We start from the raw sequence: 12,207 nt of genomic DNA, 5'->3' as shown, positions 1-12,207 counted from the left end.
GTTAAGTACTTGACTGGGGGGCACCCAGTGCAATCCGAGGCCAGGTTTTTGGAGACCAGGTGCAGCCCCCCTCCCGTGCCTGCGTGTGCCTCTCCTGTGCCATCTGTTTGGTGTGCTCACTGTCCAGATGTCCCTGACAGGCTAGAGATTAGGGGTGTGGGAAGTGAGCAAGGCCAACATCTCCCTTCTTTGTCCCTAACAAGAACAGCCGCCGCTGTCCAGGCCTTCGCCGTGGGCATGATGGAAGAAGGGGTCAAAAGGGCCGATTTTGAACCCTGGCTCTGGTATTTCCTGGCTCCAGATCCATGTGCAAAGTCAGACAGTCTTTCTGAGCCTCAGTTTCCCCCTCGTTACACAGGAGAGTGTTTGTCATCAGACTCCACAAACTTGGAAACCAAAGGCCCCCCCCATGTTGTGAGGGTTCAACAACAAACACATAAGAACAATAGTTGGTGTTTATGGAGTGTTTATTATGTGCTGAGTGTTACTGTAGCGCCTTACATGTTACTTAACCCTCACTTCAACCCTGTGAGGTAGGTAAAGAACAAGATACAGAGAAGTTGAAAAACCCAGCCAGTAAATGATCTAGTGCCAATTTCGTGACCTCACGGCTGATCTCGGTATTTCTCCTCCTCAGTTTCTTCATCTGTAAAGTGGCTTCATAACTGTCTGTCCCAACGTGAGCCAGCAGCACCTGGCACCTGCCTGTGAAGCCCTGGGGCTTCCAGGCTGGCCCTCACCGAGGGACTGTCTGTCGGTCTCCCCAACCCATTTTATTTTTATGCCATTTCTTTTTTATGTATTATCTATCCTTCTCCAGGTCTTTCTCTCTTTCTTACCCTCTCTCACCCCCTCCCCAAGACCCTCATGGTTTTCTCTGCCTGTCCTCTGCTGCCCCCGTGTGGCCAGATATGGAAAGGCCGCTCCTCACGGACCCCCACCCTTCACCCCTACACGTGTAGCACCTGAGGACGCCGCAGGAGGTGAGCGCCGGTGCGTGCAGACGTGGTTTTCGCGCTGCAGGCTCGTTCTCTGCATCCACCTGGCGAGGACGAGGACGTGCGTTTGGCACTGAGACTTCGTCTTGACTACACCCCTGTATCTATTCTGACCTCGCGTTGGTGCGGGCCCAGAAGCCTGGCTATAACCTGGGTTTGCGTGGTCCCTCACGGCCCTCCCTTCCCCCCTCCCTGCCACCCCCGTAGCGTTGGTCGCTGTCGTGCTCGCTCCTGAGCCTCAGCCACAAGTAGAGCTTTGGCCTGAGTGCGCGAGAGTCCCCGCTGCCTCTGGAATTCGGTGACACTGGAGCTGCAGAAGGATGGTGGTCTCCTTGCCGCCCCTCCCCCTGCGCACCCTCCCCCATACACCCCGCTGCCTTCCCTCTGTAGTAGTTGTAACAAAAGTTAAAATGCATCCGTAGAGAATTTATTCGCCTTCATGTCACAGGGTCAGTGAGTGGCAGTTCAGGTTCAAACCCAGGCGCCTCCAAATACTTTTCTTATACTATTCAGCCCCTTCTCAGAACTTAGTCATCCTCCCATCAGAAACGTGGTGAACACCCTATTTCTAAATTGCCTGATATAGTTTCACAATATGTAACTCTTTCGTGCGCTTAAATATATTTTAAAATTGCAGAAGAAATGTGTGGTCATTTGTAGAAAGATTAGAAAGCATAGCAAAGGGCTTCCCATTAAAGATGACGCGTAGGACACACACGCTGCTTTCTGAGACTCTACTAAAGTGACAGCACGCGGATTTGATTACAATAGTGAAGCCACGAGGACAAAGAACAACGGGAGAGGAGGTGACCCGCAGCAGCACTGGGGGAGCTGGGAGCAGAGAGCAGGCCTTTGACTCAGTAGGCGCGGGAAAGCTGGATCTTACACCCCGTGCGTCACCCCAGCAGCTGGATTTGTGTACCGCGGGGAGAAGGCTCAGCACTTCCAGAAGTGGGCGGGCCGAGAACGGAGAGCAGTCAGACCCCCTGACTCCTCCCCCTGCAGCCAGAGGACCGCTTCCCCACCCCCGGCTTGGGCAGGAGTCTAGAGAAGGTCTCTGGCCTTGGTGGGGGGAGCGGAAGAGGGCACGTGTGGGTGGGAAAACAGAAGATTAAGGGAAAGTTTGTGTCCTGAATGTTGAATCCCCAGCACGGGGCCCGTTTACTGCCCCACTCAGGTCCTAGTCCCTGGCAACCGGGCACACACCTGTAGGCGGGAGGTTGGGAGGGGACACTGGGGAAAAGGGCAGCACCTAGTGAAGCGGCCCAGTCAGACCGCACCCCCCCGCAGCCGTCCACACACGTGCCCGTGGGCACACAGCTGCCCATCAGCTTTTTAACTTGTTTCTTTTCACTGTTTTTTTTTGGGGGGGGGGCATGGGAGGCTAATTCTAGACTTGGAGAAAAATCCCAAGAATTCCCATCTACTCTTCACCAAATTTACCTAATATACAGGGTCTGGCACAAATAACACTCCTTTTTTATTACAAAATCTTTTATTACAAAATCATAAGCAGCCCTGGCTGGTGTAGCTGAATGGATTGAGTAGGGTCCTGCAAACCAAACGATAGCTGTTCGAATCCCAGTCAGGGCACATGCCTGGGTTGCAGGCCAGATCCCAGCAGGGGACACAGGAGAGGCAACCATACATTGATGTTTCTCTCCCTCTCTCCTTCCCTTCCCCTCTAAAGATAAATAAATAAAATCTTTAAAAAACACAAAAAACCTCTAACATTCTTAAAAAATCATAAGCATGTCATTCTGTAACATAACAATATCACACTCAGGCACACCAATATGACATTGTAGGTGAAATATTCAAATTAAAACTATAAGTGATTACACCCATATTATCACCCTACTAACCACTCAAGCATGTATAACTTCTGCTGGACCCTGTCTATCCAGAAGCAAGATTGCTAAATTATGCAGTAGTTGTATTTTTAATTTTTTGAGGAACCTCCATAATGTTTTGATATAGTTCTGATATAGCTAACGACGGTCGCCATTCAAACACAATTCGACAATTGGAGCTGCATTCCAATCTGCTCTTCTTTCCCACGCAAATTTATTGTCATTAAATCTGATGGATGTTCTTCTGTAAAATTGTCTCCCAAACCTCGCACAAATTATGCTTACGAGTATAATTTAAACCTCTCTCAGTTTCGGTGTTGCATATTTTGGAGTTTAATCTGTCTGTCGATGATGTGAATGACTTTTTTTTTTGCAGAAGAGAACAGTTTTCAAATGCTGGAGAAATAGTTCCTCAATATTTTATGTAACTTACAGTGTAACAGCTACAGACCTGATGTGTTTGCGGTCTGCACTGTTAACATTTTATGCACCACTTCCTCACGTCTAGAGGAGCATGCGGTCAGAAAACTCTGTAAGGGGTGAGATAGGAAATTGTTCAGGCTTTGTGAGCCTGTTTGGGCTCTGTTACATATTCTTCTTTGTTATTTTTTCAGCCTTTAGAAATGCAAAGTCATTCTTAGGTCACCGTTCAAAAGTAACGTGTTGGCTGTCGTTTGCTGGCTCCTCATCCAGACATTCAACAAAACACTGACTCAACCCTGACTCTGTCACGTTTGCCAGTTTGTGTGGCGTGAATCCTCTCACCGTGGCTGGTCTCAAGCTACCAGCGTGAGGCCCCTGAACACAGAGCTGGGGGGAGAGGAGCAGTAGCGCATCATTGCATAGTATTTATGTCATGGAGCTGCGGTGGATTAAATAAGCTCAAGGGCACAGAGAGTAGTAAAAGGTAAGACGATAATTAGCAAGTAATACACTTTGAGCATGCATCACCTTTGTTTTTCTATGCAGCTTATCTAACTGTAAATGTGTAGAATTTAATATTCAATAATGATGGTGTTTAACAACCGGGGAGCAGGCAGAGGGATGGCGGCAGGCTGGTGGGGGGAGTCCGGTCTCCAGCCAGGGTCGGAGCTCGGTCTGCGGATGAGGGCGGGCTCAGGCTGTGACCACCACGGTCCCTGTCTGGGGATAAATTCTGGGCTCGATAGAAGATCTGAGAAAACTTGAGCTCCTCTCCTGGTGAAGCAGAATGACCCCTGCCAAACTGGAGCCTCAACCCCAGGCCGCTCCATTTACAAGCCTGGAAATCAGTTCACGGACCTCAGGCTGAGCGGAGGCTGAGTTATCGTGGGTTTGCCCGTCTTCTGAGTGAAGCCTCTCCTTCTGTCATCTCTGCATTTGCCACTAGAGGGCAGAAGAGGTTTGACTAAAAAGAAAATCGTCGGTGGCCCTTTTATCCAGGGCATAGGCTGAAACCCTAGCCATGCCTGACGCCAGGATCTTGGGGGGGGGGGGGGGGGGGGGAGGCGGGAAGGATTTCATCTCTTTGCATGCACGAATTCCAGGACTCCAGGATAACCTTCTAGCTGAGGTCAACTCAGCTCAGAGATTCAGAGGCCAGACTCTGGAAACCTGACTGACCTTGACCCCTACTCCTTACCCCGCCTCAGCCCTGGCTCTGCCTCTCTGGCCAAATCATAGACTCCTGGAGGCTGAGAGCGGGGTTGACTGCATTGGTACACCAGTGGCTGGCACGGAGTCCAGCGAATCAGTACTCGGAGGGTGGGGCGGGGCAGTATGTGGAAGAGCCGGCCTTTAGAATCAGACATGACCTAAAGTCTAGCTCTAGCTGCGTGGCCTTAGGCAAGTCAGTAGCCTCTGGGAGTGTTTGTCTCTGTCGGAGGAATTATTGATCCTCCACTTGAAGGGCTGTTGTGAGGATTAAATGAAGTGACAAGGGGTTGGGCCCAGTACACACCAGTTGCTTAATACAGGGAGCAATTATTATGATGAGGTTTTGCAGACGGGCGAGCAATCAGGTGTGGATTAAGGAATAGATGGGAGATGAAAGATGAGATTGTCAGAGAAAAGGGGTGAAGGTCACGGTGAGGATGCAGCTTTTCTCCCTTCTCCCGTCTGCAGTGGGGAGTCCCTTTGGTGAGATGGGACCAAGACACGGGGGGGGGGGGGGGGAGCCTCTTCTCTCAGCTCCGAGGCAGCCTCGCTTACTGAGAACCCAGTACACGCACAGGCATGCACACATTCAATCTGAAAATTATTTTCAAATTTGTAGAAAAGTTGCAAGGATAGTAGAAAGAGGACCATATACTTTGAATCCAGAATCGCGTGTTGTGAATTGTCACATTTGCCTTATCATTTCCCCTCCCTTTCTCTCTCTGAATACTGTTCATTATTCCAGAAGCTCCAGAGAGTGAGCTCCACATGCAGCAGCCCTTGGCCTGTAAATACTTCAGTATGTATTTTGGAAGAATAAGAACATTTTCTTGCATAAACACAACTTCAGTGAGTTCCTCATTAGCACTTCACTCAGTTCCTGACTGTGTAGCCAGAACAATGGCCCCATAAGGGTGTCCGTGTGCTGAGTAAACGTGTGCTGTTTAAGCTTCTAAACTTGTGATCACCTGTTATAGCAGCAATAGGAAGCCAATCCTAACACTTCCTTTAATCCCGACTGTATTCCTGTTTTGCCAATTGACCTAGTAATGTCCTTTATAGCATTTTCTCCCTCTGGTATGTGATCCCACATGATATCACTTGTCCTTATCTCTTCCATCTCCCATAACCTGGAATAGCTCCTTAGCATTTCTCTGTCTTACACAGGACGAGGACATTTTTGAAGATACTGTCTGGGCCTGGCCCCCTGCTCCTTTCTCAATGGACTGTGTCTCACTTTGGGTTTGTCTGAGGTGTTGTTCTGATTAGGTTCAGGAGCTGCCCCTGAGGCTGGAACACTGCATAAGTGACGTGGTGTCCTTCTCAGGATGACACGGGGAGGCACCTGGTGGCTCAGTGGGCCTCAGTGCCCATCTGCCTCTCATTGGTGATGTTCATTTTGTTCCCACAGTGGAGGTATTTTTCACACTGGGTGCCACTGAAAAGCGTCCCACGTGGTGGGAACTGGTACAGTAGGCACCAAGATTGTCACCGATCTGCTGGGAACTGGGCGCCAGGAGATACGTGCTACCTGATGCCTGCCTTTGAGGACTGTCTAGCCTCCCAAGAAGTTCCCAGGCTGGTGGAAAGCCAGACAAGTGGGCAGTCATTCATTCGTGCATTCATTCCACTCATACTTACCGAGCACCTACGTGGGCCCGGGCTAGGCTATAAAGGTGAGCGAGAGAGCTGGGGTTTACCTTCATGATGCTTACGGTCTGGTGAAGAGGGTGACTGTGTCCCCAGCACCTCGACCTGTGCCTGTCACATAACAGCTGCTTGGTAAATAGGGGCTGACTGTGTGAATTGCTGAGCATCAGAGCGGCGTCAGTCCTTACCTGAAGACAGTATTCTGCCTGTCCTCCCCAAACAGGTGGGAAAACTAGGCTTAGAGAGGGGAAACAGCCCTCTGTGGCCTAACCAGGTGCCTTGGTGGTTGTAAGTCCTGGTTCCCACATGCAGAACAGGCCAGTAATTGGAGTCTCCTGTCCGTGAGCAGCTGGAGGTGGGCCCATCCCGGAAGGAGCTGGAGCTGCCTTCCTGGTGGGCTGCCTTCTCTCCCCCTCCCGCTCTGGGGCCAGGGGCCCCTGATTGGGCCTGTGGTTATCTAGTCGGCGATAATACTGGGTTTCCTTTCTTCCCTGAGTTGTGTCAAATGTCGCCAGTGACATTTAGCTGACACACAAGGAGGAGGCTGGCATTTTTAGGTTGTCAGTGTGTTGCACGTGTAGAAGTGGATCGTGTTGGGCGTCTGGCTCCTTGTTGATTCCAGGGAGGCGGCAAGGCCACCTCCCTGAGTGGTGGGTAGCCCTTCTGCAGATCCCTCCTCAGACCGACTACAAACCCTCCCCGAAATTAATGAGGCCCTGCCACTTGTCCCGTTGTGATGGGATTCATCGCAGAATTTTGGGGAGCGAAAGACACCGTGAATTGTTCACCGTCTGTGGGTCTCCGTGATATTTCAGTGGTACTCTACCCGCTTACTGTCTTTCTCCTCCACAGCTGAGAGAGAATGTGAAAGGAAAACTGTCCTACTTAGAAAGCAATCCACAGTAGTTCAGTGTCTCCACATCGAGTATTTATTGAGTGCTTACTAGCTGACCCCACGTTAATTCCTTGGCCTCTCTGCCTCATTCTCCCATCTGTTAATTGGGGGTAATAATAAATAGTTCTACTTCATAGGGTTGGTTGTTGCGAGAACGAACCGAATTTAAATATTCAGGGTGCTATTCAGGGTGCCTGGCACACCGCAGGCGGCGCACCCCTGTCTGCACCCGTTACTGGCATTGCTGTGCTAATGATCAGTGTGGTGGGTGCTGAGGGTGCAAAGTTGCAGGAGATTCGCCCCCCTACCCCCCCGCCAGGCAACTTATGGTCCGATGGACTTGAACATGTTCAACCAGCTGTTCAGTCCATGGTTGCATTATTTCAAGATTCTGTGATTATAAGAATTGAAAGTTCTTTGATTTCATATTTGTAGGATTCTCTGAATTCAGGATCCTTATCTTCTATGGGTTTGTGATTCGAAGGTTCTGTGATTTTTCAGGCCAAGAGTTGACCTGAAATGATAAACCCTGGCTTGTTGGTCACCAAACCCATTTCCCTCTCCTGGGCACACCGACTGTTTTTCCAGGCTCCCTGTAGTTCGGTGCGGTCATGGAGCTGAATTTGGCCAAGGAAACAGGGTGGAAGTGATGCAGGCCACGGCCAGGCCTGGCCTGTGGAACCTTCCACGGGACCCTCCCCGCCTCTCCTCTTCCATCGGACTGAAGGCAGAGCATGCCAAGGACCCGCTGGCAGGAAGAGCCACTCGCTGTGTGGAAGGAGCCTGGGTCCCCGAAGGAGCTTGTGGGAGATTGTCCAGCCCAGAATGTGAGCAGGAACTGAACTTCCACTGGGTTAAGCCACCGAGATTATCTAAATTGGCAGGTGACAAAACCTTAGTCCATTCAGGTACCTGCTAGGAGTGATAAGGAGTCAAAAGTCAGGAGGTTGGGGCAGTGGGAAGGCAGGTGGGAAGCTTCCCTGGTGGAACCAGTCCCCTTCTCTCCCCATTATCTCCCATCTGCACCAGTTCTTGCCCCCTGCCTCCTCCAGCCCTGCAGCTGGGTCTTAGCATCCCTAACAAGTGGTCCAGGCCCCAAACTCAGCTTTTAGCCAGAGAGGCATAGAACTGTTTGCTGTGGTCACACCCTGTGGCTGAGGTCCCTGCCTCTCCTGCTCGTGCAGCAGGTTAGAGTTCTTGTTGTTCTGACCATGGGGCCGAGGACCCCGTCCTGTGGGCGGGCCCAGGCCTCTCATGTCAGCCCCCTTTCCTTTCTCTGCTGGACGAAGCAGCGCCCAGCTCTTTCCCTGGGTGGCCAGGAAGAGGGCTTCTCTCCACCACTGCCTGCACCTGCTCGGCCCGCTCCTCTCCTCGGGCCAGGCCTCTGACTGTGCCTGCCAGGTGGGCGGGCTGTTTCTCCTCAGATAAACCAGCCGCCGGCCCAGCCAGAGCTGTGGCCTGAGGACCCCGGGGCACCCGTCAGGAGAGGGCGGAAGTTGCTCCCATGGAATTAAGAATACAGTCTGTTTCTTGTCAGAGGAAACCTTTTGTAATTTATGCTTCAACTTTGCTGCGAGAGGTTGTGTTTTCAGCCTGCACGAGCTTGATAAGCAAATGGGCACATAAGAGAACCTTTGCTTCTGCCAGGGCCCGGCGCACAGCCTGGATCTGAACTTTAGAGACAGTCGTGTCAAGCTCCAGGTTGCAAAGACAGCGGGGGTCAGGGGAGGGGGGACGTGGGACCCTGTCCCCTTTGCACAGAAGGCCCTCCCCTTCTCTCTTTGGCAAACTGGAGCTTTCAGACACTCCCTCCAGGATGCCTTCCTTATTTCTCCAGATGGAATTAGCTGCTCTTTCCTCTATGCCTCAGTTTCCTCATCTGTAAAAGGCAGCTGCCTATGCATAGGGCTATGCTGAGGAATAAATGAGCTAGTTCCTGGACCAGGGTCTGGCCCTAGGGAGCACCCCTTTCAGTCAGCGGTGGTCTTGCGTGCGAGTTGGCGTTGGCGTTGGGGGCTTGCCAGGGTTCCAGGCTTCATGGAGATGCACTGACCTATCGGGAAAAGGCCACCAAAGAAATCTTGAGCTTCAGGAGCCAGTGTTAAGGACTGAACTGAAGAAAGGGGGCCAAGACTGTCCCTGGCCCCTGGGGACAGTGTCCCGAGAGGCAGGAGACGGGCTCGGTCACCGGCCTTCAGTGGAGGGAAGCACTTCTGGGTTATTGTTCGGGACCAGGGTCTGACCATCAGAGCCACCTGGCAGGGTGAGCACTTTTTTTTAAAGTATAATATCCATTTTATTTTTTTTCCCAGAGAACTTTTCTTCAGTTCTTAAGGACTTTCCATGGGGTTTGGTGGGGGTCGTGGGGCAGCACCCACAGGTCTAAATCGGGGTGGGGCTGTTTGGTCCTTGCAGGCCTCACAAGAGAGACTCCTGACCACCTTGCTGTGAGTGGCACAAGTCACGCAGTCACCTGTCAACAGTCCCACGCACAGCCTGGGAAGCCCGTAGGTGTGAAAGACACACACTTCGGAAATGTCCCTAATGGCTGCCGCCTCTCCTATGTTCCCAATGATGAACTTCTCAATGGCCTTGTCCTTGGGCTTACATCCGGTGCGGCTGGTGCAGCAAATAGGCCGCATGCGCCGTGGCTTTTTTTTTTTTTTTTTTTTTCCACGATCGTGGTTCCTTCTTTCCTCAGTCATCTTGGAAGCAAGGAACCGAGAGAGGGGAGCACTTCCGAGCAGGGACCCTGAAACGTCCTGCAGCCCAGCCCTCCAGTGAACACGCTTCCCAGCTTCCTGAAGAGGAGAGCGCAGGCGCTCAGTGGAACCCATCAACGAGAACTGGCGCAATCTGGTGCCCAGGCAGGTTACACCGAAGAAGCTGAGGTCGGGAGAGGGTGCGTTTCCTCCCCGAGGCCGGCCACCCAGCCATCACCTGCCCGAGCTGGGGTTGGAACAGCAGTCTCCAGGTCTTTCTCTTAGTCTGGTCCGGAGCCCGCATGGACGAGGGCAGCGGCTGCAGAGGCGGAGCGTTGGAGCGGCCTCCCGGCCGGCAGCGTCATGCAGACAGCTGGAAAGCTCTGGATGCCACCAGACAGAAATCATAAGCTTCCCCAGGGACCGGGAGAAGGAGGCTGGGGTCTCATGGCCTCATTGTTCCTCTTCCCGAGATGGCCTTCCCCTGCAGCCGGCTGGCTGGGAAGTCAGCAACATCACCGTGACGCCTGCTCCCTGCAGATTAGCGCTGGTTGGCAAGGGCCGCCATGCCGCACACACTCGCACTGGCTGTATGTGAATAACAAGATAAGAAGACGGGCTCTGTCACCATGCGCTGGTGCGGTCCCTGTGCGATCCCTGCGTCCCTCCAAGCAGGAGGCTTCGGAATGAAAGATGTTTAGATACAAAGCCGTCTACATGAGTTGCCATCTAAATAGCAAACACCTTCACAGCTGCACAAAATCTTTCCCAGGTCCGGTGGGTGGGCTGGGGAGAGAGAGCAGGCCGGGTGGAGGTGGGCTGCTCGTGCTGTTACAGTTGGAACACGGGGTGGGGTGGGGTGGGGGGCAGGAAGGCCTTCGAGATCTGACAGGTTTTTCAGGTTGGATGTGATCTCAGAGAATGGAAAGAGCCTGGGATAGAAGGCTGAGCTATCTCACCTTCTGCACCTGAGTGTTATAGGGATGAAATTTAGTACCTGTCTTGTCATCAACCGTAAGGCGGCCTCCAGTCACTGAGCTGCTGCAACGTGTAGCAGACACTTCTCCTGTCCAGGGAAGTCCTCCCCGGCGTCTCCCTGAACCCTGGCCAGCAAGTCTGTTGTCCTTTGCTCAAACACCTGTGTGTTAGAGGCGGCCTCGGTGTCAGAGAGCTCCGAATACGTGGGAGTTCGTTCCTTGTGGCCGGGCAGAGTCAGAGGTGCGGACAGCCCATCTCTGGTTCAGGGTGAGCTCCTGAAAGACCTCGGGATGCGAATGCGTCCTGAGTCAGGGAAAGAAGGTCCGGAGGAAGCCGGGTCAGCGGGAGGGAGGGTCTGACGCGCAGGATGCTCGGTCAGGTGGCTGGAGGCAGCCTGCGGGGAGAAAGGCGCGTGTTTTCGCCTGAGAGTCACTGGGCTGCGGGCTCAGATCTGCCACTGAGGCTGGGAAAACCGTTTCACCTCTCTGAGCTTCAGCTCTGTTATCTGGGAGCGAATAACAGTCCCCGCCTTCCAGGGAAGACATGAAATAGGGGAGGGAGGTTCTAGCAAGCAATGGTTGCTCCATAAATGCTGGTTTTTATCCCCTCTGGTGACAGCTGGGTTTAATCCGGCTCTGGTTTGCTGTGTTTCTGTGTTTTCTTTCCCTGTGTGTGTCTTGGAAGCCGGGCCGAGGAAAAGACAGGGGTGAGGCTCAGGAGTCCGCTTCTGTTGAACGTCTGACATGTTTGAGGTTTGGAAAGTCTGAGGTGCAGACTTTCTCTTCGTATAAGGAATTCTTCAGCTATAGATTAAAAGGGCTCGGTCCTCGGTTCTCGGTGCTCAGTGGGCCCTGCGGTGGCAGGTTGCCCGTCCTCCTGTGGCTTGTATTTGAGCTCTATGCTGGGAATGGGTGTTGACCACCCACACTTGGCAGTGGCTGAGCATGTACTGAAACACTTGGACTTGGAGTGCACTTTGGATTTCTCCAGCAAAGGTTCTGCACGACATGCCAGGGGGACAGGGAGGGGCCCATGGTCTAGGGGCTGGGAAAGCTTCACAGAGGAGGTCACATTTGAGCTGGGTCTTGAAGATATGCAGGAGTTCTGCAAAAGGAAAAAGAAAGAAAAGAGTGCCCCAGGCAAGCTGCACATGCAAAACCCATGAGCATCAAGGTGAGCTGTGGTCTCAACCCAGGTGGAACCTGGGAGTGTTGAGACAGCAGCTCTGCACCCATGGGGGTGGGGGGTGGGGGGGCAGCTGGTGAATCCCGTACATGGGTCCCAGCAGCAGCTGGGGGTGGTGCTCAGCGCGGTTCTGTGAATCAGCACTGACTGAGGACTCTGTGTGTGTCTGTCTCTAGAGGGGCTTTCACGTATTCACTCCTTCAACCTCCATCAAGCTTAGGAGGTGGCTACTATTTACCCCACTGGGGAGACGGGAAAACTGATGCCCACAGAGGCCAAAGAACTTACGGAAAGTCACGTAGCTAAAGGTG

The 12,207-nt window shown here is 52.6% G+C and overlaps 1 protein-coding gene across 1 annotated transcript; it reads right to left on the bottom strand.

Annotated features, from left to right (window-relative positions):
* Positions 1–9,361: 9,361 nt before the first annotated feature.
* Positions 9,362–9,736, bottom strand: LOC119040200 (putative 40S ribosomal protein S26-like 1). Its single transcript, XM_053655639.1, has one exon. It carries the CDS (start codon positions 9,734–9,736, stop codon positions 9,362–9,364), a length of 375 nt encoding a protein of 124 aa, XP_053511614.1.
* Between the last annotated feature and the right edge of the window lie 2,471 nt (positions 9,737–12,207).

This window comes from Artibeus jamaicensis, unplaced genomic scaffold (genome assembly GCF_021234435.1).
Source record: "Artibeus jamaicensis isolate MK-2021 breed Jamaican fruit bat unplaced genomic scaffold, CSHL_Jam_final scaffold_1019, whole genome shotgun sequence".
In the NCBI taxonomy this organism is placed as follows: domain Eukaryota; kingdom Metazoa; phylum Chordata; class Mammalia; order Chiroptera; family Phyllostomidae; genus Artibeus; species Artibeus jamaicensis.
The sequence above is the reverse complement of the archived record's forward strand: the minus strand, read 5'-3'. Positions and strand labels throughout refer to the sequence as shown.

Bases quoted from the DNA above. Each gene is read 5' to 3' on its own strand.
- LOC119040200 (XM_053655639.1), bottom strand. From the start codon at position 9,736: ATGACTGAGGAAAGAAGGAACCACGATCGTGGAAAAAAAAAAAAAAAA.